The sequence below is a fragment of the Electrona antarctica genome (assembly GCF_951216825.1).
Source record: "Electrona antarctica genome assembly, chromosome: 9".
Taxonomy (NCBI): domain Eukaryota; kingdom Metazoa; phylum Chordata; class Actinopteri; order Myctophiformes; family Myctophidae; genus Electrona; species Electrona antarctica.
In genome coordinates this window covers 28,532,272-28,558,319 of record NC_136790.1, presented here as the reverse complement: position 1 = coordinate 28,558,319, position 26,048 = coordinate 28,532,272, and the positions used below count along the sequence as shown (strand labels likewise).

The window sequence follows — 26,048 nt, the reverse complement described above, 5'->3', positions numbered from 1 at the left end:
GTGTTGTTAAATGTCCAAACTACTTGCATGCTGTAAATAGCACAATAGGATAATTAATGGAAAATCACTTTGAAACCTTTCAAACTGAGCTTTATTAACCTTGAACATGAAGAAAGTCAATCAGTGCCATTAATATGTGTACCCATGTCTGTGCTGCTTTTAAACTAACCTTGAATTGGTTTGACATGCAACTGCAAATGTTAAAATGTAACACGCCATTGGTCGGATTCTATGAATTATTGATTCAAGACACTTGGCTATCTTGCAAGACTGCTCATATAGAGTGAAAAGTTTTGTCATGTTTACATAAAAATGTAGTTCCATTTAAAACCCCTTTTCTATTCATCTTTAAGATCATTGATTAAATATATGATGTGACACACGTACACCAAAGCAGTTGATTCTTCTCCTGACTTTAAGAGGCACAGAGTGTATAACCATCAGTGCGTGTGCATCTTTTCACCAGAAAGGCACGTAGTGGTTGTGACTAGAATGCAGAGTAGAAAGGACAGGGCCCCTTGAATGTAACCTAACTGTGATGTGTATAGTTAATGATCTACCCAGTAGCTTCTGTATAGTGCTAACACAATGCTCAGATTTTAGAACACAGGTCATTTTGGTTCCTGTTATGAGTCTGACCAAGATGGATTTCGTTAATAAAAGTGGATAGGACAGCGCCTAATATTAGTTATATAACCATAGATCAAGCCATAGATCAAGTTCCCACCACTACATGTGTGTGTGACAGAATGGTGGACAATGACTAGATAGATGACTAGCACTTTCCTTTTCCTTGACTCACTTTGGCAGAAATAGAAACAGGCAGATTAAGGGTAACACATTAACATCTTGAATTGCTAAAACACGGGCAGACAGTTATGGATGATCTGTGCAGGGAGCCACAATACCACTTCATACACAATACTATGTTGCTTAATACCAACACATCACTTGAGCATTTGCCATGATTATGTACATTTAAATATTTCCCCTCTGTTTGTGGTGAGTCAATGCAAGCTTAGGCACTTTATGAACACATGTCCCTTTATCATTCTCTGATTTGGCTAATCTAAGTACATGCAATACTACTAGAGTCTTGGCCATGTTATATGAAATGTTTTTCAGCATTATTGCATTATGCAGAAAGCTATTATTTCAACCTTGTTCATTCAACAATATCCTTAGACTCAGATAGCTACCTGGCAATCGTCACTTAATTCAATCAATAGTATTGACACATAATAATGTATTTCACCAATTATGTTAGAATGATTGTAATCTTGATTAACTAATAATACAGTTATTTTGTAGGAGACCTTCTGATTTTCTTGTTATCTCTCCTCAGGCATCAGTGGCAGGTCTTAAGGATGGTTTTGTCCCGGTGTCGGTCTTGGAGGTAGCATAATTATTGTCTGTACCGTTTCCCCCTGAGAGTGGAAATGGTCCGTTGGGCCGTAGGATGGGGGACATGTGTCTGGCTCCAGACTATGCTGGCCTTTGCTGTGGCCAACTGTCCTTCAATGGCCCCCAGCTCTGTCAACTTCTCAGTTGTTTACACCATGCCCTTCTTCCACGCCCGTGGCACCATCCAAAACATAGTCAACAACTCAATGTATCAGGAGGTGTATGTGGCTTCTCAGAATGTGATCGAAGCCGTCAACAGGAGCCTGGAGAAGGTTTGGGAGCTTCACACTGGACCTGTTGGAAGCCCAGAATGCAACATATGTGATTTATGTGACACTGACAAGGATCCAAACCTATTAGAGAACACAGACAATGAGGTGTTGTTGCTGGATACGTTCTTCATGTATTTATACTCTTGCGGAAGTTCTCAATATGGCGTGTGCTATTTCCACCAAATTAACACAGATGGGAAACCGCCTTTTCCTTCTAAATGTTTATTCAGAAAGGAATCAAACTCTGCTGCTTACTGCCCCGACTGTCTGGCCAGCCCTTTAGGTACCAAAGTGACCTTGGTGGAGGAAGGTCAGACTGTCTACTTTTTTGTTGCAGCTACAGTCAATGACAGTGTGACACAACGCTATGGCAGAAAGTCCATATCGGTGCGCCGTCCATTGGCGACAGAAGACGGGTTCTACAGAGACGTTCGCGGACTGACTGTTCTTCCAGGCTTGCGGAGAACCTACAATATAGAATATGTCTACAGCTTCTTCACCCAGGAGTTTGTCTACTTCCTGTCTGTCCAGAGGGAGAGCCCCGACCAGGAATTCTCTCCGTTTCAGACTCGCCTGGGCCGGCTTCCCCGGAACGAGTGGGAGATGAGGAGGTATCGCGAGGTGATTCTGGAGTGCCGCTTTGAACCAAAGCGTCGGAGAAGAAGGAACGTGGTAATTGAGCCCTATAAAGATGTGGTGTACAATGTGGTTCAGGCAGCCCACTTTGGCAAGGCAGGCAGGGAACTGTCAGAGGAGTTGGGAGCCGAGGAGAATGGTGACATCCTTTATGGGGTCTTTGCTGTTACTGATGACAACGGGGTGACGGAGCATGACTCTGCCTTGTGCGCCTTCCCCATGGTCCATGTAAACAAAGCCATCGATGCCGGTGTGGATGTCTGCTGCAAGTCTGGTCCAGAGCAACTATCCAGAGGGCTCTGTCACTTCCAGCCCTGTGAGAACTGTCCTCATGAGGTGAGCCACATAGTCAACTCAATACAAATCAATTCAAATCAGACATAGACAGATGCTTTATTGTCCTTGTGGAAATGTATTTTGTACCACCAACAAAAAATCACAACACATAATACACAATAATAGAATACATAGACAATACTACACAGCTCCTCTCTTGCAGAGGAAAAAAAGAACACTTGTGTGAAGTGAGGGGCGCTCTTATCATCATACATCATCATACATCATCAAATTCCAGCGAATCACTTTTGGCGTCCTCACTTTTTATCTTTTTAAGCCCTCAGCCAATTAAATCATCGCTATGGAGTACACATGCACACACAAAACTGGGCATAGGTGGGGCTAGCACCCCTCAAATAGAAAAGGCTACCGGTCATTGTTCCAAGAGCATCATATTACATTACATTTTATGCACAGAACTGAGATGGGGCCTGTTTGTTCAGAAGTCCATACTTATGGGGACAAATAATCTTGAAGCCCTAGCCTAGCTGCAACATTGGTGCATCGTACCGTCATCTTGGCGTTCTTCGATCCTTAGCAATAGCTTTTCCCTTACTGAGTACCCAGGTCTCATAATGTACATTGCTGTCATTACTCTCAAGTCGTACGTACGTACCCCAGCTATATGTTTGTTTTTATTAACCAATAATAATGAGCCATGATCGTGGATCAACATTTGAATCTACTTTTATTATTCCTCATGGTTCCATATTGTGTCAAATAATGGCCAACATATCGTCCAGACTGATATACTGTAGCCTATTAGCCGGGTGGGCTAATATCAGTCGGGCTGACTCGGTTGTCATGAGACGGCATGTTGACTGTCATATGGGTGTGGTGCCGTTACTTAAGCAGGATGTTCTCTTAACAATCCATAAACTCGTATGTTAAAACATGCATAGTAAAGAAAGTGGGTGAAATTCGTTTTTGCGTATAGTTCCCATCGTGCTATTTTTCCAAGAAAACAAAGAAAGGGAAGAAGGGTAAGGAGATCAAGGTAGTAGGAAAAAAGAACATTTGAGCGCTTTTACCACAAAATAGTACAAGTAAAGTGTTTCAGATATTTAGAAGCTTGTTTCACAAACAGCACGTCTCTCTTAGTTTATTTACAAACAGCACATCGGTAGGGTATGTCTCTCTTAGCTTATTTACAAACAGCACAACGGTAGGGTCTCTCTTAGCTTATTTACAGGCTGTACAACCACGGGGTCTCTACCTTGATTGATTTCCAGTTATGTTCTCCCACAGCTGGAGTGGGAATGAAAAGTGTCTTCCAATAACATCCAAAGCACAGACCTACCTTCTCTTAAAGTTCCCTAGAACGTATATGAAATAATTTCGAGAGTGCTTTGGAAAGCCCTAAGCTTCCTCGATTAATATATATGATCAATATTGAATTCCATTTAACATCTTCATTCATTCTCACAGACTGAACATGACATAACCAATAATTCAAACATCTGCCATTTTAGCTTCTTGATGTTTAGCCTAAAGTGCTAAGCTAACTTTATCTAATATATTATCAACCACATCAAACGTACAGTGTTGTGAGTTTATCAAGATTCAATCAGGGGCCAACTGTTGGACAATTTTCCACCTGTCTGTTGCAATACATTTCTAACTGTTAAATAATGATGCATGATGTTAGATGAGAGAGTACAAAAGAACACTCCTTTGGGTTATGAGTGGTTAGTTTGATATCGAAGATGCTCTTTAAAGTGTAACTTTTCTCTTTTAGAGAAGAAAATATTCAAGGCAATTTCTTGAAAAAAGCTAGTAAAAAAGGGGTAAAAAAAAGGTTCTCCCCAAGTGTCTTTGTTGTTGCAGCATATACCACAAAAGACTTAAATTAACGTTGTTTCAGCGGTAGTCTTTTCTTACGTTTTGGCCTGTTTTATTGTATAGTGTTGGAATAATGTTGGTCAGTTGTTAAATATGAATTCTCATGGGTAAATAGCAATGTGTTTTTAGATACCATCATATTTTCCATAATTACTAGAAAATCCTTGAACACTGGACATTTCTTGCATGTTACTTAAGTACAAGTAAGATACAAGAGTGAATGGAGGGTCATTAGACATTGGACATTACATTTTTACTAACAGTGGTCGGATGATTGGCAGTTTGAAATATGAGACCCAATAACTTTCTGTAACGAGCAAGTTGTTGTTATAATTACAGAGCTAAAGTTTCTGAAGATTTTAAGAGGCAAATTCCTATCAACTGTGTTGACATGGCAGTAAACTAAGTATTGAATTATATCATAAAATTGTGGTTTGGAGATGGATGCGGTTTCCCTGTCAGGGACTGTTGTGTTGTGAAATAATTAGGTACATTTTCAATGGTAGAAGAAACTAAACAGATGCTTGTTACCATTCGGAAAGGCTAGTAGGCTACAGTAAGAAAATAGTGATGCTCTCTATTCTGATCACTATTTTCTTAGTGTCTCTGGTTTGAAACATGCTGGTTTCTATTGTTCTATTTCTTACAGGTGATGAAAGTTTGGAAGTAGATAAACAATTGTAATATTATATAAAAAACATGTGTTACTTTAGCATGTGCAGCTTCCAATTGGAGCAGTGAACTCTGGCTACCAACGCCTCTGCTTGGCTGCTCGTCTCAGTGCATTGTGTCTTGCCACAGGAATGTCCAAGAATCTGAAATCCTGGTTGTTCCATCTCCCAGATTCTGAAAAACAAAATGCTGCATTATCACCAGTGCCTCATGCATATTCACTTATCTCGGTCCATGACAGCAACATTAATCTGTCATTGCAGTCACCGAAACTGTCATCGAAACTGTGTGTGTGTGTGTGTGTGTGTGTGTGTGTGTGTGTGTGTGTGTGTGTGTGTGTGTGTGTGTGTGTGTGTCTGGTGTGTGTGTGTGTGTGTGTGTGTGTGTGTGTGTGTGTGTGTGTGTGTGTGTGTGTGTGTGTGCGTGCGTGCGTGCGTGCGTGCGTGCGTGCGTGTCTGTCTGTCCTGGCCATAGTAACTACTGGGCACCATCCACCACAGCTACCCTGATAGGCCAAAACTGACCAAAGCCAATTCACTGATTGGCTTTGCATTTCCAAATTGCTTCGTTCCCGACTTGCATCATTCTTGAGTTAATCTCTCAAGAACAGATTCAGAGTTGCACTACTGAATCTGTCGGCAGGGGTGGGTTGTGGATACAACGGGATGGGTAATGCATAACCGGGTTGAGCATGTATTCCCAACTTGCATCGTTCCCAATTTACATCGTCCACAACTCACGTGGTCCTCGAGTAGAGATCGAAGTGCACCGGTCTAGTTAAATTACATGAGCAATTCTAAGAGATGGTTTATGCTGAAATGCCAATGCTGCAGTCTCTTCTCATGTTGAGAAACCCTGGAAACATACAAACAGTATAGTATTGTTGAAAAAGGTTTTGTGGGATTATATGGTGAAATATAAACTACTCTTTATTTTACTGAGCACAGCCTACGAATGTACTTTTCTCTTCTATCATTCTCTTCCTCCTTCTTCCTCTTGACCTTTTGAACCTTAGCCTTCAGCATAAATGACAGCATTTGCCGTTCAGCTAACTAATCAGCTAAATTTCCCCTGAGGACAGAAACCACTGAGGCTTGATCAGGAAACAGAATTTACAACATGTTTTGCCCCCCAGGGAACGTGAGTGACAACAGTCAATATTGCATTGCTAATAGAATCAATGTTAAATGTTGTCCTCAAAATAAAACTGCTCTTCACTGCTCAAGGTGGAGACCAAAGAGGTGGAGGATGCATATTTTCTCAAAATTGTTTTCACAATATTATTTATTTGATTAATTATAATAATTCTAACTATAAATATCTGCCAAAGTTCTGCATGTGTGCATGTACGCATGTGAGTGTATGTGTCCTGGTATATCTGGAGAACCATCCTACATCCGACTGACTGGCTTCAAACTCAGCGGGTGCATCACCAAAAACCAGAGGGAGTGCAGTGCCCGACAAGTCGGTTGTTGCCCTGTTGCCCACATAGGCATATGCCCAGTTATCTAGAACCGCCAATCTGACAATATGCCAATATATATGACAGGGATCTCGATATATCAGCATAGAAGGGAGATTTACATAATGCAAGGCATAAAAGGGACACAGGCAGACAGATGGGTACTTGACAGGTTTTGTAAACCGGACGGGGCATACATTCCCAACTTATATCATTTTCGACAAATGCGCCTTAATTTTTCTATAAATTCACAAAATCTTGGTGAAGTAAGCCTTTTAGTCCTTTAGTCCTCTGTGAGTGTCCCTCGACTCCCCTGTGTATCTCAAGAACTGTTAAACCAATGTGAGTATTTCTGATGACCCGATAGAAATGTGTTTGTTGGATACCGCCTTATGTTGAGAGCACACACAGTTTGTGATATGACAGTTGTTTCTTTTCAATACTGACATATTAGTTTGATACAAAGACATGTGTTTTTTTGTGTACATGATGAAGACATAAACTATACCCTATTCTATATCTAAGCTATAAGGCGATAAATATGTCAGCAGCAAATTGTCAGCAGATTCAGGTTGTGCTTCAGGCTCTATATAGAACTTTATATGTAGGGCGGTGCCTGGAGGCTGTGGTGGCACATTCTGCAAATGTTTTTGTAGATAATTTAATTATTATCCAGGTCACAGGTGTGTTGGACCGGGAGATGAATCATGTCGATTTGAATAACTGAAAGGAAGGTGTGGATCTTTGTCAGGACTGATCTGACAAGATGCCTGGATCTGGGTCTGTCATTGCGTCACAAATCACAAATAAAGATGTGATGTAAAGGAGAATTTATGTGTGTCGACTTCCCATCATTATTCTACAGTCTATTGAATTAAAAATGGATCTTATGGTCCTGTGGTGTCGTAGAGTAAACTCTACATTCACCTCTGTTCATTCAGAACATGAGAACATACATATGTACATCGTACATTACACTGCAACACAGCCAGTTGACAAAGTCAAAACCAGTTGCTCTGTTACCTTTCACACTATATTTTATGGAAATCTAGAACATGTAAAGTAAGGGCACACAATTATTCACATGTGTAATCAAAAGTTGTCAAGCAGCTTTTGGAGTAATGCTTGGAGATTTTGCAGTATAGTGACACAATCAAAATGGGAGCTCTTAAGACAATACCTTTTATTTAACATCATCTTTTTATGTCCTGACTAGAGCTCAGAGAACAACGCTACATGCCGGGACCAGCCCACCATGGTTTCCAAACCCTGTTACAGAGTGGACCTGTTCAACAGGCAGATGAATGATATCCTCCTAACCTCCCTGTTGGTCACCACCATAGAGAACAAGACCGTGGCCCACATCGGCACCTCCACTGGACGTCTGCTGCAGGTGCAGGAATTGACAAACGTTTAACGAGATACACAACCAGCTACAATGTGTTTTATGCTATCAGAGTGACAGTGTTTTGCCCAGGATCTACAGAGCAAGCTCAAAATATGTATTTATAACATTAAACATACAGTATGCACTATGCAGTACGTTCAATTATCAATTGAGCATACGGTATTTATGAGAAAAATCACACCGTGTGAAGTGAGGGGCGCTCTTATCATCGTACATCATTATACATCATCTCATTTCGGCCAATAACAATTTGCGTCCTCACCTTCGTCATCAATGTTTGTGTTACGCAATGTTTGTGTTTACACAAAGACTCAAAATTCATTGTCAATGGCATTTTAATGTTTGTGTAGGACAAAGTTTGTGCACACAGACCAAAAGCTGGACATAGGAGGGGCTAGTGCCCCTCAAAAAACATAAATTATATCTGTGTATATGTGTATGCACAAATGCACCTACAAAGACATAGATATTTTCATATAAACCTGCATATTCTTCCATATACTGTACGTGCATTATGAAAGTAATCAGATATGGAATACTTGTCTGCTGAATGGATTCCAATGTTATTGACTCTCTGTTGTGTTTGTTTTGGCAGTATGTGTTGAGACGATCAAGCCCTATTATCTTCGCCAATTACTCTTTGGCAAAGAACCAAAGAGTATCCTCCATTTCTGCTGTGTACTCCTCTGAATATCTTCTCTTTGTGGTTGGAGACAAGGTACAGTATGGAAACAGCAGGCCTTACAGGATCTACAAGCTCACAACGCAGAACATCATGACAAGAATGTGAAAGTGTTGTTTCTTGGTTCCAGATGATCCAGGTGCCTCAAAGAGGGCCAGGCTGTCAACACTTCCTCACCTGCGCCGCGTGTCTGACAGCCCCTGAGTTCATGGGCTGTGGCTGGTGCTCTGGTGAATGTTCCTGGGAGAGTGAGTGTCACAGTGGCTGGAGAAACGAGTCCTGTCCACCAGGCATCAGTGGGGTAAGATCTATACGACAGTATTCCTGTTGACCACATTCACATTTTGCTCTTACTGTATAATATAATATAATATAATATAATATAATATAATATAATATAATATAATATAATATAATATAATATAATATAATATAATATAATATAATATAATATAATATAATCTCGGGCGACGTTGCGTGCACGCATCCGCATCGTTGACGGCAGACTGCTGGGCAAGCGCTGGCACTTTGGCATGAGGGGTCAGATCAACATGGCATTAATTCTGTACTGGCCATATAAGGAGCATGTCTTGAGTGTACAGGGTTTGATGAGGTCAGATCAACATATGGAATGTCCGAACAGGTCAGCTCCATACAGTATATGGAGATCTAGACTAAGGGTCGTAGCGGGGACATTCTCTTGAGTGTACAGGGTTTGATGAGGGCCCAGTTAGGGCCGGGCCTTCATTTTCGGGACTGTTGAGAACTCTCTTTTCGCCGGCTGCTGGGCCCGGCTGCACTAATAACTTTGGGGCAGGCCCGTCTAGAATTTGAATGGACAGGTGGGCCTGTTGAAAACTCTAGTTTTCGCCGGCTGCTGGGCGTGGCTGCACTAATAGGCCTGTCTAGAGTTTGAAATTTGAATGGACAGGTATAAGTCAAAAGGGAGACATCGAAGAGGAAGGATGGATGGGGAAGGATCAACATATGGAATGTCAGAACAGGTTCTGAAATATATCTATATATGGAGATCTAAGGGTTTGAGGTTTGAGGTCAGATGTAGTAGCCTGACACTGAATTTTCATTTAGTTTCACTTCATTATTCAGACTGAAAGCCCTCCCCACGGCAGCAGTTTATGGGATGGGCGTTGTCAAGGCGGCAGTCTTCGGTGATTTGTTCATACCAACCAATCAGAATAGTAGGAAAGCAGATGACGTTGTTGTCAATCATGAGGCTATAGCTAACCCGTTTTCTAACAAACACAGCCAACGAGCGCTACTAGCATGTAAACAAAAGCGGTAAAATATGTTGGATAATGATGTTTATAAAACATAAACAACGTTTCTGTAAAGAAACTGTTTATCATACATATATGGGCTTTAACTGCGACACGCTAGTGAGTCTCATACACTCCCTTTGCCTTCGTCCATCTCCATCCCTAATGATGTCACATGATGTCACGAGACTTGGGTGCCCGACTGACGGGAAATGCTCGATTCCATAGTTAACTGCGGCCTTCAGTCGCAACAATGAATGGCATTTCAATTTAAAAGTGACACTATCTTATATATTTTTTTTATCTATACAGTTCTCCCCAAGAACCGCACCCCCTGATGGCCATACAGAGCTAACGCTGTGTGGCTGGGAGTTCCAGTCTCCTTCCAGGCCTGCTATCACCTACAGAACCCATCAGGTCCGATTAGGAATAACACCCTGTGTTGTACTGTCATCAAAGAGCAACAACACACAGTAAGTATAGATGCTCACTCTTTAGTTATTATAGGTTGCACTGCATGCATACTGCATGGTGTGTAAAAAAATAATTTGTCAGACCGGAATGGCCGGAGGTGGAGATTATGTTTTCGCTCCTCTCCGCCCATTTGTGTGTTTCTAATAGTAGAGAAGAAGGCGTTTTATTTCTTAATGCTTTAATGATCTTGAAATCAGCTTGTGGCATATACAGGTAGATATACATTTTCTGCTCACATGCTGATTTGTTTTTTATTGTGCCACTCCTTAGCTTGGTGTGTAAGATTCGTTCTGGGGCCACTGAGCTGTCCAAACCTGTCAACATTACAGTGGAAGTGCATGAGGGCAAGGTGGAGGGACGCTACTCTATTGATGGGAAGGCAGAGATGCAGGGGTTCACATTTGTGGTAATGTTTTGATAATGCATCCCCCTTATTATACAGTATGACAATATTCTATACCCTTTTTTATGTTTGTCATTACTAGATATTGGTTTATTTATATAGCCTTTTTACACTTAAATTTAAAAAGTAAACATTCCTTCCAGATTCCCAACATCACAGAAATTCAGCCCAACTATGGACCTCGTGTAGGGGGTACACTGATCACTGTTACAGGGCCTCATCTGGATGCCGGCACGGCTAGGAAGGTAACCCTCAATGGAGAGCCCTGTCCAATAAAGAGGTACGACTTAGATAGCCTTGCATTCTACTTTTTACATCCAGAACTTCTTAGCCTCAAACTCTGACCAACCAACAACTCTATCTGCTAGATGGGTAGAGTATAATGAACAGTAGGCATACATTTCTTCTGAGAGTGTGTCACAGCAACTAGGAATATTTGGTATTGCCAGTTGCTAATACTTGTTTCAGCATGTGTAGAGTAATTATGACATTGGCAAACTCAGGCATGCAATGCTGTCCTACCTCAGAGCTTTCTATTGCAGAAATGATGACACATGAACAAATGGTAGTCTTTTATGGCAATACATGTTATCGTGTACTGTATACATGTATGCATAGATCAGTTTGTTGAGGTTTGACACCCAGCATTGCCTGGGGTTATTGCGTGGGTGAAATAGGCTCTTCCCCCCATCTCTCCCTCTCTGGGTTATTGTGTGGGGAAATAGGCTCACTCCCCCTCTCTCCCTATCCCTGTTTCCATCCCCCTCTCTCCATCTCTATACCTCTCCCTCTCTTCCTCTCTCTCACCCTTTCTCTGTCACACACACAACATATACCTTTGTCTAACAACAGAGATTTGCACTTATGTTGCACTTAAGTATCTCCATATGGGCATAATCTTACTTAACTGTTGCCTATCAATGCCAGTTTACGTTTATGTCGGGCTCCATACTTTGGAATAATCTGTCTGCCCGTCTGCCACAGACAACTTATATTTTTTTCATAATTTAATTCTATTGGTCATCATCTAACCACCCAACCCTATTTTATACTTTGTTTTATGACAGTGTTGTGCAAAAGTAGTGAAAATGACTATTTCTTTGGCCATTAGACACCAGGTTGAAAGTGAGTAGATCTGTCTGTGGGTTTTAAAAATATTTATCAATGAAAAGTATTATTAAAAGTATTATTAAGTATTATTAAGAGCTTGTGACTAAATTCTAACTACATTGACATAAGGACATAAAGTCTGTCGGACAGCGATGATATGCACATACAACACTAGTGTAGGCACAGGCACATACATATTTTGTATTTATATTAATTAATACAATGAATGAATAATAAAGCATGAAAACAGCCATGACAATATTTGTTGATGAACCTGTCCACTTTCCACTCTACAGTGTCTCGGCCCCTAAGGGCAACGTGTCATCCATCATCTGTCTGTCCCAGCCTATTTCTGAGGTCAGGGATGTACCCCTGAGTGTATTTATTGACAAATCACCAGTCCTCACTACCAAGGTATTCTACTACAAAGAAAACCCTGAGATCACAGCTGTGCTGCCGGATTGTAGCTTTGACAGGTAGGCAAATGACACCTTCATCATAGCCATATGGTGAATTCATTCATGCATTTCTGTAGAATTCCATCACATGCAGTCACACATGCATACAGTAGTCTTTCTCTTATGCATGCAAGACACATCCACACTCACGTGAGTGTACTAGAGTTACAAAATTAGTTATTTTGGCCCCCTCCTTTGTAAAAACAAACAAAAACAAACAATATATTATACATCTAAAATGATCCTTCTTATGTGTATGTCTGTCTGTGAACTTCAGAGGTTCGAAGATTGTGATCGAAGGGAAGAATCTGGACTCTGTTTACCGGACCATTTTACGCTTTCAACCCAACGAGAGTCACCTGAAACCAGTGAACAGGGTATAATATTTACTCTAAAAAATGTACTATTTATCTATTGTATTGATCATATTTGGTTGTCAGTACTGTGTAGTAGGAATTGTTTATGGTTGCCCACAGAGAGAGCCACGGTGCAGCCGCCAGTCGCAGAGTCTCTATTTGAGCGAGGTTTTGCGGGTCCAAACACTTTTATTTGTTGAGATTTACATGCTACTACTATTTATTGGTTATTTGATTGGTTAACCATTAACGCAATGGCCGACACTCCATATAAGGACAGTTTTTCCCACAATTTCGCTGTCGGAACGCTCGCTTACCTGTGCAGATAAAGACAAAAACGTACTAAGACAAAACGAAAAGGGTTGGTGGTGGCTGGGGTTAATGGGCCAAATATAGCACCATGTGCAATTCTTCACATCACATAGCACCAGAATTAACAGCACATTAGTTGATGGAACAATATTATATACACAGTCAGTCCCTCCTGGGTTGTCATTCAACCACCAGTGGAGAACAGATATTCCAAAATGTCTTAGTCCTTTAGTGGAGATTTTATGTGAGTTTCTCTGAGGATAGACACTTTGAGGCCTGAGTCAGCCAAAAAACAATTCAGAATAACTGTTTCATCAGTAGCAGCTGCTCTTTCTCTAATGAAAATGCAGCTTGTTGTAGCTTGGTAAAGATGGCATGTGCATAGCCTCTGTTACTGGTTTTGATTGACAAATATGAGGCGCCATTCTGGACAAAAGTCAAGCCAATGCAGGGGCCAGTGAAAGAGGAAGCAGCACTTCCTTTCAATCTCTCTCTCATGCAATGGATGCTATGTAGGTGACAAATTAATTCACTGGCCAGATGCAATGAATCACAAATATTGATTGTGGGAGGGTGGGCTGCAGTTTGTACACTTATGGACCCCAGGAAGATTAGCTGTCGCCCCGGCGTCAGCTAATGGGGATCCATTCAATAAACAATAAACAATACACCGCTGTTGTATAATATCATGGTCCTGGTCTTACCTGTCAGCTGTTAGACAAAAGTAAGAAAAATGGGCTCTTTTAATACCTGACAGTCAATCAGTTAACTACATTTGTACAATAACTGCCCTGTGGCTCTCCACTTGCAGCCCACAACCCACATGCCATTGTCATTGATGTCACTAGTCAGATTGATTATTAGGCTGTCTACGGTGTAATCAGCAAACTAGATTTGAAACAAGAATTATTAACAATACAAAATACGGGGGCAGGGTGGCACAGTTGGTAGTGCTGTCGCCTCACAGCTAGAAGGTCCTGGGTTCGATTCCCGCTGGGGACCCTGTGGGTGCTGGCGGCGTGTTCTCTCCTCCGCATTATCAGTGCCCATACCTGAGGCGGGGTTGGCAAAAGGGCCCTTCTGTGTGGAGTTAGCATGTTCTCCCCGTGTCCCCTACTACCCTAGGGTAGGTACAGTAGGTACCCTCACAAAAAACATGCAGTAATCCTGGTCTCTAAACTGCCTCCCCCTGGCCAGCCTGATGGGCGCCTGATGGAGGGGAAAGGAACTGGTTGCAACGTGTTCCTTCTACGCGCTACGTCCAACCAGGGAAACTCCCCCCTGTCAGGTGTAAAGGAGCAACTTGGACACTCATGCATGAAGGAAGAATGAGTTCAAGTCCGTTGCTCTCCCCAGGTTGGCGGAGGGTGTGTAGAGCCCAGGATCACATTAGATAATTGACACAGGGGTGAAAAATGCGTTACAAAATAGTGGGATAAAAAAAAATAATACAAAATAATAAAAATAAATTAAGACGAGGCTTAACTAACATACTGTGTAACTTTTTAAAATGAAAGTCTATAATACCCTAGCAGTTCAGTTAAAGGTTCACGTGCAGTCCTATTTTGTTCCAGGAGTGCAAAGGCAAGTCATTGCCCACAAGGATGGAGTGTATCACTCCCATGTTCCCCAGGGACGAGACAGAAGAGGGACAGCTCTCCTTTGACATGGATGGGGCAGTGGGACTCTGGAATGGAGAGTTTTCTTACCACCCTTACGGCGAGCCCATACCATTTGAGGCAGATGGCCATGTATTAAAACTGTACCCCGGGTTTGATGAGGTGTCACTACATGTAAGGACTGTTCTGTCACCCGAAGGTTGTACTTTTTAAGCTGAAATGAAAATAAACAAAACTCCCCGTTGCAGTCAGAACTTCAGCATCACTCCCAATCTTCCGCCGTAGTCTGAAGACCCACCTTTTCAGACTCCATCATGGCCCATAGCACTTATCCTACCCCCTTAGATAGCACTTTTTAGACTTAGATAGCATTTGAAACAGACTTATAGCATGTCATGTAGACAGCACAATAATTGCATTGTATATAGTCATAGCACATCATAGTAGCCTACATATGTATAGCATAGTATAGTATATATGTATAGTTAATATGTATAGTGTCATTATATAGATATGTTCTAGTTACGTTCTTAGCTTACGCATGTTTCTTGATAAATGCATTTTATATATGTGATGTATTCCCATACTTTTGTTCCTGCCTAATGTAAGTCGCTCTGGATTAAGAGCGTCTGCTAAATGCCTAAATTGTAAATTTGTATTTACCATTTCTCAATTATGATGCCTTTCTCCATACACAGCATCAAAAGCTCAACCTTGTGAGCTCCTGTATGACAATTATCATGACCGTGGCAGGAGTTGACTGTGATGCCAAAGTCCTGGACAATGAGATCACCTGCAGGATACCCAAAAACATGACCATCCCAAGTGAAGGGATGCCCGTGAAGGTTGGTCAGAGCAGTCATTCAGTTACTGACAGACAGACTGGCATATGTTTGTATGTACCTGTAGGGGGCAGCATAGACTTTAGTCCCAGGGACCGCTCACTCAAGCTGTAGAATACCTTGAGGTGGGTCTCGATCAGATGCAGGGGCATCAACAGCTTTTTTTTTGTTCTTTAATCTTTAACAATTCCTTCCTCTAGACAAAAAGTAGGGGTTAAGCTTGTGTTCTGTAAGAAAGTAGGGATACTACATTTTGCACAAATGATGTACTTTTCAGCACACGGCACTGGCTGACCATACTGATTGAATAATCACTTGCTCCAAATCAAAAGTTGGGCTCAAAAGCTCTCAGATTGGAGAGCAGTTAGTTAGCTTAATTTGTCTAGTCTCCAAGTAGCAAGCATGAATGACACCTTGTGCAACCACTCTTATATACAAATTAAAACTTTATGCACACAACAATTTTCCCTATGATGAAGCTTGTTGGCTTCTATTTTTCTCCAGATCTCCATCAATGGGCAGGTCCACAACGTAGGCACGGTAGTGAGAGTCAGTAACCACTACATGGTGGGCGTTGTTCTGGGCATCCTGGCTGCGTTGGTGGCTGGTGCTGTGTTGGCCTTTGTTTTCATGAAGCACTTGAGAAAGAAGAAGAAAGGTAGGCTTCTTCTTTCGTACAGCTTGGACATTGACCTGAGAAGAACGTTTTCGTCAGTGGTTGGGAGATTAGGTTGATTTCACAAATCTTTCTGCTTACACACATGTTGTATCATGGCTTGTACAATATGTTTTTTTTATGGGTGATCTTTGAAAGGTGTTGTGAAATGTTTTTTAGCCTCCATGGTAGAATCCCGATTGGCTCATAACCCGAACCACACTGGTACAAACGGTGTTGAGCTGTCGCCTGTTGGGGACTACAGGAGAGGTACAGTAAGTCCATGCCTCATTCCCTCAACAAGGCGGTCCGTTTAAATTCGGCTCTCTGCTACTCTAGCTCTGCTTCCATTGCTTCAGACACTGCTGCTGCTGCTGCAAAGCTTGCCTATATGATCACCCCAGCCTCTACCTTTTGATCAGAGACTGGCATAGGCTCAAATACTTGCAAATTTATGTCTGCTGATTCAAGCTAAATATCAATGTCAATGTAATGTATTGCTCAAACCGAAAACGTGTAAACCGAATGTTGAACTGAAATTCGTGTGCATGGCTGTGACGTAATCTAGAATTAAATGTTCCATACTGTAGCTCTAATCTGATTCAATGTTCTATGGCTTTAACATTAAAATGCATTCAAATTGTATGTTTCAAGTTTGCACGATTCAAGTTAATCTCATTAACTGTCTTGATATGCTTGGTCTTGTATACCCATGGGGGTTATTGCTAACGATTTTGCTTAGCATGCTGCTTTGACAAAATTCAGAGAATATCTTCCAGAGCGGAGCCTTTAACGCCAAGTTTAACTGTATTCCATTTGTTGCGATAAATGGTTAATCTACTTTGAAACGAGTGTTTCCTGTCTAAAATATAACAGCAGTTAGGGTTAGTAGAGATTTATCAGCTGATTATTTATTCATCTATACAATTACATTAGACTATAAAATTACAGTAAAATGGAACTGCATCATTTTTCTGTCCATAAATTAATCAATTGTAATTATTGTTTGACCACTTCTAGCAGTATCTCAGAATCATTCCCCTCTGCTGGCCGGCCCTGTGGTGTTTCCCAGTCTGGCCTATGCTGTGGGCAGCATGGACCCCACCCTCGCCCCACTCATGCCCGCAGAGAAGATCTCCATCTCCAGCTTCAGGCCTGAACTCCTGGAGGAGGTGAAAGACGTTCTCATCCCTGCGGAGATGCTCGTCGTTCAGCACCATCGCATCATAGGGAAGGGTACTCTACATCACTGTGTGTGCATCCGTTAGAGTCATCATAGGGAAGGGTACTCTACATCACTGTGTGTGCATCCGTTAGTCACATCATAGGGAAGGGTACTCTACATCACTGTGTGTGCATCCGTTAGAGTCATCATAGGGAAGGGTACTCTACATCACTGTGTGTGCATCCGTTAGAGTCATCATAGGGAAGGGTACTCTACATCACTGTGTGTGCATCCGTTAGAGTCATCATAGGGAAGGGTACTCTAGTCTACATCACTGTGTGTGCATCCGTTAGAGTCATCATAGGGAAGGGTACTCTACATCACTGTGTGTGCATCCGTTAGAGTCATCATAGGGAAGGGTACTCTACATCACTGTGTGTGCATCCGTTAGAGTCATCATAGAGAAGGGTACTCTACATCACTGTGTGTGCATCCGTTAGAGTCATCATAGGGAAGGGTACTCTACATCAATGTGTGTGCATCCGTTAGAGTCATCATAGGGAAGGGTACTCTACATCACTGTGTGTGCATCCGTTAGAGTCATCATAGGGAAGGGTACTCTACATCACTGTGTGTGCATCCGTTAGAGTCATCATAGGGAAGGGTACTCTACATCACTGTGTGTGCATCCGTTAGAGTCATCATAGGGAAGGGTACTCTACATCACTGTGTGTGCATCCGTTAGAGTCATCATAGGGAAGGGTACTCTACATCACTGTGTGTGCATCCGTTAGAGTCATCATAGGGAAGGGTACTCTGGAAAATCATATCTTTATTTCTTATTTTAACGGCAGGCTTCATAAGAAGGATTTTATACTTCTGCTTCCTGCTCTAAAAATAGCCAATCTGCAGTAGAAACTCACAACATGTCACACCATACGATGGAGGATAAATTAGGCATTACTCTGTCTCCACCTTTGTCTCTCTCATCTCTCTAGGTCATTTTGGTACGGTTTATCATGGCTACTTCACAGACCACAACAACAGAGAAATCCACTGTGCTGTAAAGTCATTGAACAGTGAGTAAATCCTTCTTAAGCCACAAGATCCAATATAACCAGGGGGTAGGTAAATATGTTCATTATCGAGTTGTTGGCTAATGCACATAACATAATTTTCATGTCCATAGAAGTATAAATAAAGTAATCTTATCTTGGATTCTAAGGCCAATCTAAACCGTTGATTTGGTTGTTTTCATTGTGTTTCTGTTTTTGTAAAATGTGTATTTATTATTATTATTATTGTCCACTCTCAGAGTTACAGAACTGTAAGGGTCCATTTAGATTTAGAACACCCTCAAGAAACAGTGAGCTGAGGGTCCCTGGACCCCACTTTGAGAACCACTGCTGTATATCTCTCCCCCTCTCTCTCTCTCTGCCTTTCGTTTGTTCTCTTTGCCAATCCCCTTCTATAATGTGTTTGTGGTCCAAGGAATAACGGATGTGGAGGAAGTGGAGCAGTTTCTGAAGGAGGGCATCATAATGAAGGGTTTCCATCACAGCAACGTGCTTTCGCTGCTGGGCATCCTGCTGCCTCAGGAAGGGCTCCCTCTAGTGGTTCTGCCGTACATGAAGCACGGGGACCTCCGTCACTTCATTCGCTGCGAGAAGAGGGTGAGATGCAGGGACATTTAGTCCAGCTGCTTAGCTCCAATATATAAAGGAATCGTTCAGTTTGTGATAAAAGCATGAAATCTGGTACACATATAGCCAAGGGCATCCCAAACATAATTGGATGTGGAGGCATCCTGAATTTTCAACATGGCACCCATGGCAGCCATTTTTCAAAATGCCACCATTGACATCCTATTATAAGGCAATATTTTCTAAATTTCCTTATGCTTTAAGTAGCATGTGACATATCAAACTAGGGGGTTTTCATGATGCTGAATCTATTCCAAGCATTAGTTTTGCATAAAAACACTCATTGGGATAAATTTGGCGATAGCAACTTGCCCAACTGTGCTGATGTCAGCACATTTGGGCAAGTTGCTATGGCCAAATTTAGCCCAATTTGGCCAATTAGCCCAAACTAATGCTTGGAATGGATTTAGCATCATGAAAACCCCCTAGTTTGATATGTCACATGCTACTTAAAGCATAAGGAAATTTAGAAAATATTGCCTTATAATAGGATGTCAATGGTGGCATTTTGAAAAATGGCTGCCATGGGTGCCATGTTGAAAATTCAGGATGCCTCCACATCCAATTATGTTTGGGATGCCCTTGGCTATATGTGTACCAGATTTCATGCTTTTATCACAAACTGAACGATTCCTTTATATATTGGAGCTAAGCAGCCATTTAGAATTTGACCTCTCCCGGGCCTCAGAGGTCAAATCAGACTTGACTCCACATCTGAAAATACACCTCATGGTATCTAACTATGGTAAAAGTTTCATGCTTTTTTGAAAAAGTGCAAATTTTTTTGGTAATCCGCTGTACTAATTGCCAGGAGTTATGTTGGCAACCTGAAGAGTATGTGAGAAGTCTGGTCCCTCAATATTATGATTTTCCCCCAAATTGTCTTGTCCAAAATGTCAAAAAGTAAAGAATATGCTTTGGGAAAGGGTCAAAAATAAGGTAAAGCATACCTTATTTGAACATGCTTGAACATTTGATGAAGGGTACATTTTGGTCTGATAATGATGTACAGTGCATGTTCATTATGTATATTATTTCAGACCATTTTCCAAAGAATATTATTCTTAAGAATGAATACAAAGAAGAAGCGCTGTGTGGTCCGTGTGGTATCTCAGAAAACAGGTGCTCTTAGGAGAGGGTTCGACAATATATAAAAAAGACATGCAAGGCACTCTGTTTCCATGAAGTTTAAAAAGCCTTTATAATAATGGCATCAGATTAGGCAAAAATACAGGTTAAAAAACGACCGCGTTTCGGCTCTTCATCAGGGTCAAATATTATTCTTAACTTTTTTCACATTTTGGAAAATAAATGCCAATTTCAAAGTGTCCAGACTTCTCAGGTGGTCCTGTATGCATTATGTTAATATTCAACTTTAGGATACCTTAAAACAAAGCTTTTTGATGGCATGGATGTGTTTAAATGACCATACCAGTGATACTGCATATTTAGGCCATTGATTACGAGTCACGGTACAGTTTACTTTACATTGCAGACAAAGCATGCTGTCCTTATTTAGATTTTGGAGGAAGCAGCTGGCTTCCATTCATTTCAGTACTGAAATCAACATGTAGAGACTTAATTGGAAGTTGGAACCTGCTTAAGATAAGTAATCCAATACAATTTACTTCTGTTGCTGTTTACTTTTCTTTTTTTCTTTTTTTCATTCATTTTTGGTGAGTGTTAACAAGTGATATCATTGCATTTTAAATGCAATTGGACTGAATCACAAACACAATTCATACGACTTTCATTATAAAATGAAAGTTTCCAAATGTATACGTGTAAAAAACTGGAGGTACTAATTACTACTGGCAGTGTACACAAGACATTTTGTGCTGAACGGCCCAGCTGAAAGATTAGCACACGCACGCACGCACGCACGCACGCACGCACGCACGCACGCACGCACGCACGCGCATGCATGCGCACGCACGCACACACACACACACACACACACACACACACACACACACACACACACACACACACACACACACACACACACACACACACAGAGTCACACAGACCAACTGTCGATAAACAGTTAGCCTCCTGCAGAGTCCGCCTTAAAACAATTAGGAAAATTGTTGTCAGTAATGTAAATTAAAGCATTACTTGTCAAATCATTGGGCTAACTATGCAGTACCAGTGGTATGGTCATTAACTACAGTTAATGATTTGTTTACAGATTTATGCACAACCATCTGCCTACAATTTGGCATGCATTGTGAACAATTTCCAGTGGACCTAATTTAGCACCTCTCCCTGTATGACTTTCTTTCAGAACCCCACTGTGAAGGACCTGATTGGCTTTGGGCTGCAGGTCGCCAAGGGAATGGAGTACTTGGCTCAGAAGAAATTTGTGCACAGGGACCTTGCAGCACGAAACTGCATGTGAGTCACCTGAGGAGGTCATCTGAGGAGGTCGAGTCAGCAATTAATTCACTGCCACTGGGCCTCGTCGCACGAGTATAAATTAGCCTTTATTCACACAGTACCTGGAAATGTTTTCGCCCCTGTCCGTCCAGTGTCAAAATGCTACAAATCATTAAGCAGTGTCTGATTGCCATGACACTTTGCGCACACACTAATGAGGAAGAACCACCACCCCAAACCTTTCAAATCAGAACAGCTCGCTTCACGTTTTGGCCTATATCTCTTCATTTTTTTTCCTTGCATTGATTCATGAATCATGATGCCTAGGCCTTATTCACACGTACCAAACACCAATCAAGCAATGTTTGGTCGTTTTTTTTGTTTTTTTGGGCCACCACAATGCTTTTCCAATGGGAGTCACATGGTTTGACCAAACATTTATGTTTGATTGCTGATTGCTGGTGGTGTTCTGCCCCTCCCCCCATCAAACAAAAATGTTTGGTCAAACCATGTGACTCCCATTGGAAAAGCATTGTGGTGGCCCAAAAAAACGACCAAACATTTGCTTGATTGGTGTTTGGTACGTGTGAATGAGGCCTAAGAATGATGTGCGGGCCCTACCTCGTTCCTTGATTCATGATGCATGATAATTGTGCTTGTAGATCGAGAACCACTGACTGGTTTAAGTGGTTAACTGTGATGTGTTCTTAGGCTGGATGAGTCGTATACAGTCAAGGTGGCAGACTTCGGCATGGCCAGAGATGTTTTTGATAAGGAGTACTACAGTGTGCAGGACCATCGGAAGGCAAAGCTACCTGTTAAATGGATGGCCATTGAGAGTCTGCAGACACAGAAATTTACATCCAAGTCAGATGTGGTGAGCATAATTATTATTAGTAGTAGTAGTAGTATTATTTGTGTTGCAGATAAAATGCATCATTCCATTTCCATGAACATGGAAAGAAAGGCTAATAATTGAATTTAAACAATGTTATTGTAATTACTTTGTGGCATCTTTTGCTAGTGGTGATGGTCTTTTTTCTTCTCAAGCCTATGAGCTGAGCGTGCTTGGCGGTTGAAAAATGTGCATGTTGTTCTTAAATCAACATTTGCTTCAATATGTGGGTAATTTGTCATTCCAGTGGTCCTTCGGGGTACTGATGTGGGAGATGCTGACGAGAGGAGCTAGCCCCTACCCAGAGGTGGACCCTTATGACATCACACATTTCTTAATGAAGGGGAGGAGACTTTCACAGCCGCAATACTGTCCTGCCCCTCTGTAAGTTGTGATTATATATAGATAGAGCCCAACCGAAAAATGAAACAACCGAAACATTTTAAAGAATTGCCGATATACAAGCTCACAACGCGACGTGCTATGAGCTTGTAGATTTAAATCTTTAAATGCGGCTTAAGTGGTTATTTATTTCTATTTATTTGTATGCTTGTAAGTTAGAAACTCAAATAGAAACTTTCATCAAATCCAATTCAAATTGAACATTATCCAAAACATTGGCAATTGGGGTTCTAGGACTCTGCTCTAATTTTATATCTGCAGTTTGCTGGTTACTCTGAGTACCTGTCTCTCTCTGTCTCTCTCTGTCTCTCTCTGTCTCTCTCTGTCTCTCTCTCTCTCTCTCTGTCTCTCTTACCTTCCGTTCTTAGACTTATCTAAATCTGTGTTCATTTTAATTAGCGGTCTCCGCCAGTCTGACATATCTACAGTATATGCTCAGCTTCTTCTTCTTTCGGCAAATTCCCATTGGGGTCGCCAGTCGCCACAGCGGATGATCAATTTCCATCTGGTTCTGTTTTCTACGTTTTCGTCTGACTTTGGCCTTCCTCTTATGCTCTTACCTGGCAGTTCCATCTTCAGCATCCTTATCCCATTGTACCCCTCATCCCTCCTTTTCACATGTGCAAAACAACTCAACCTCGCCTCTCTTGTTTTATCCCCAAACCCTCTAACCTGGGCTAACCATCCTCAATTCTACCACCTCCAGCTCTGCCTCCAGTGTTTTCTTCAGTGGCACCGTTTCCAAGCCGTAAAGCATGGCTGGTCTAACTACCGTCCTATAGGCTTACTGTACAATCTTCCCTCTCACTCTTGCTGTATGCTCAGCGAGGCTTCTGAATGCAAAGTTATTTATTATGAATATCCTAGACTGAAGTTTCAATCTACAAGGTAGGGGGGGAGGAAAAAGCTTGTCCTGACACAAAGTCCTTGTAAGGGTGTTGAAATGTTCAATGTAAGACAAGTGGTAAAGATGTGAATTGGCTACTACTTTGTATCCTGGCCTGGTTAAGCAATACAATATAGAAGTTAATGTTCATATACCTGACACACACACACACACACACGCACACACACACACACACATGCACGCATGCACACACACACATGCACACATGCACACATGCAGGCAGGCAGGCAGGCAGGCACGCACGCACGCACGCACGCACGCACGCACGCACGCACGCACGCACGCACGCACACACGCACGCACGCGCGCACGCACGCACTCACACACACACACACACACACACACACACACACACACACACACACACACACACACACACACACACACACACACACACACACACACAGACAGAGAGAGACAGGTGTTGCTGTACAAGTGAAAGTCAACATGCTTTTCCTGTTTTTGGACAAACTTTAATGATGAACACCATAGTCTGGGAGCTCTGGGAGGCTCTGGGGAATACATCAACCATTCAGGGAAGGACTGTGAAGAAAGAACAGAATGTCTTGGTTCAGTTTTTATGTGTGAAAAAGAAACAAACATGACTCGTAATATATATCACATAATAACTCATTCTTTCCTTCGATCAAAGTTTAGAGTTTCATCTACATGTACAGTACATAGTTTTCTTGTTTTGTTTTGTGAAAAGAAAACAAAAAAGAAACACATTTCATTGACAGAAGGTTCAAACTTTAATGCTGCTGTTAAAAAAATGCACTGAGCATTAATAGTGAGTTCCGAGCCTTCCCCTCTTAATCAAACTTCATTCAAAACACACACCTCCTTTTTTACTGTACATCCTGTTGTTTTGATTGTGAAAGTACTAACTTAAACACTAATAATCTATCAATGGTGGCCATTTTATTCAGGCATATATTAAGGCTCTGTGTCCACTCTCCCCAGGTATGCCATCATGCTCCAGTGCTGGGACCCTGACTCAGAGTTGAGGCCCAGTTTTGCTACACTGGTGTCAGCCGTTGCCACGATCCTGTCGGGCATGGAGGGAGAGCATTACATCAGCTTGAAGGTCACTTATGTCAACCTGGACCAGCCGCGGCCCTATCCAGCCCTCATGGAGTCTGCCGATGAGTATAGTTCCTCTGATGCTGAAGACACGGACTCTGTCTCTTCCTGATGCACTTTTTTTTACTCTTGCTTACAGTTTGACTGCAACTGGTGTTGCTGCAAACGCACACTGAGCTCTGTCAGAAGGACAAACCAATGTCTTTTTGAGCCAGCTAGCTACAGTATAAGAAGCAGCTGACAGTGAGCCGTTCAGTGTAAAGGTTGTTGGGCGTTGGTCCTTGTTGTGGTCAATGAGGAACTGGCGTCAAGTAAAGAAGAGACTTCTGTTTCTGTTAGGAAGCCATATACAACTGAATTAAATTTATAAATCAATATTTCCCCACGCCACAGACTAATTTTGGCTAGCTTTTAAAAACCTTTCAACTGCATTAAATACATGTAACTTTGACAATAACATAACTGTGACTGACATTTCACTGTGCTTGACTATCTGAAACAACTTAAAAACCTCCCTACATCTTCATTTTCATACTGTAGTGAAGCTTGGATGTGAGAACTCCCCATTTTAGTTTTTGTATTGTCATTGCAATGTAGTGATTGCTTTGTAGTGATTGTATATTTTGGATCATGTTTCTGCAAAGCAACATCACAATGTCAACCCCATCTGACACAACCCTGTTACCCTTTCAGATATAGATTATAGTATTTCATCTATATTTATTTGTTTATAGAAGTATTATGCTGTGGTGCTATCTCATCATCAATTAATCATCACCATTTTGCTAATAATAATAACATATAATAATAATAATAAATATAGCTGCAAGCAGCTATAAGACAGCGTCAAGCCCAAAAATAAAAAGTCACACTTGTGTGAAGTGAGGGGCGCTCTCATCATACATCATTCATCATCATGCATCATACAAGGGATGTCTGTCAACGCTGTAGTCCCGTAACCAGTCAGACTCCATTCGCATGTATGGAAATGTGATTTCTTTAACATGGCCAAAAAAACGCCAAAAAGTGGATCGAGCAAATCGTAACAATATACTCGGGATATCTAAAGGTCTGTTGACTAATGAGTGTTCAGGGATCCTCACGGCCCTTGAACCCTAATAATAATAATAATAATAATAATAGCATTGTGTTTACGCCTGCTGCTCAGCATATACAATATGCTTTTTGGATTGATTGAATACTTTATTAACAAGATTAATAACAGTACAGGAAGTACACTCAAAAGTTATGCTAAAATAAAACTTTAACAAACATTGACAGACAGACAGACAGA

General features: G+C 41.5%; 1 protein-coding gene across 1 annotated transcript; it reads left to right on the top strand.

Moving 5' to 3' along the window:
- Positions 1-1,439: 1,439 nt before the first annotated feature.
- Positions 1,440-25,435, top strand: mst1rb (macrophage stimulating 1 receptor b; the record flags this gene model as incomplete). The annotated part of the gene is made up of 20 exons (XM_079510933.1): positions 1,440-2,648; positions 7,841-8,017; positions 8,628-8,750; positions 8,845-9,015; positions 10,304-10,464; positions 10,736-10,871; positions 11,012-11,148; positions 12,275-12,454; positions 12,714-12,813; positions 14,679-14,897; positions 15,422-15,568; positions 16,070-16,223; positions 16,401-16,490; positions 17,241-17,456; positions 18,384-18,464; positions 18,877-19,058; positions 21,376-21,485; positions 22,179-22,344; positions 22,610-22,746; positions 24,635-25,435. The coding sequence occupies 20 exons, from the start codon at positions 1,440-1,442 to the stop codon at positions 24,864-24,866; spliced, it is 4,128 nt and encodes a 1,375-aa protein (XP_079367059.1). The 3' UTR covers positions 24,867-25,435.
- Positions 25,436-26,048: the final 613 nt, after the last annotated feature.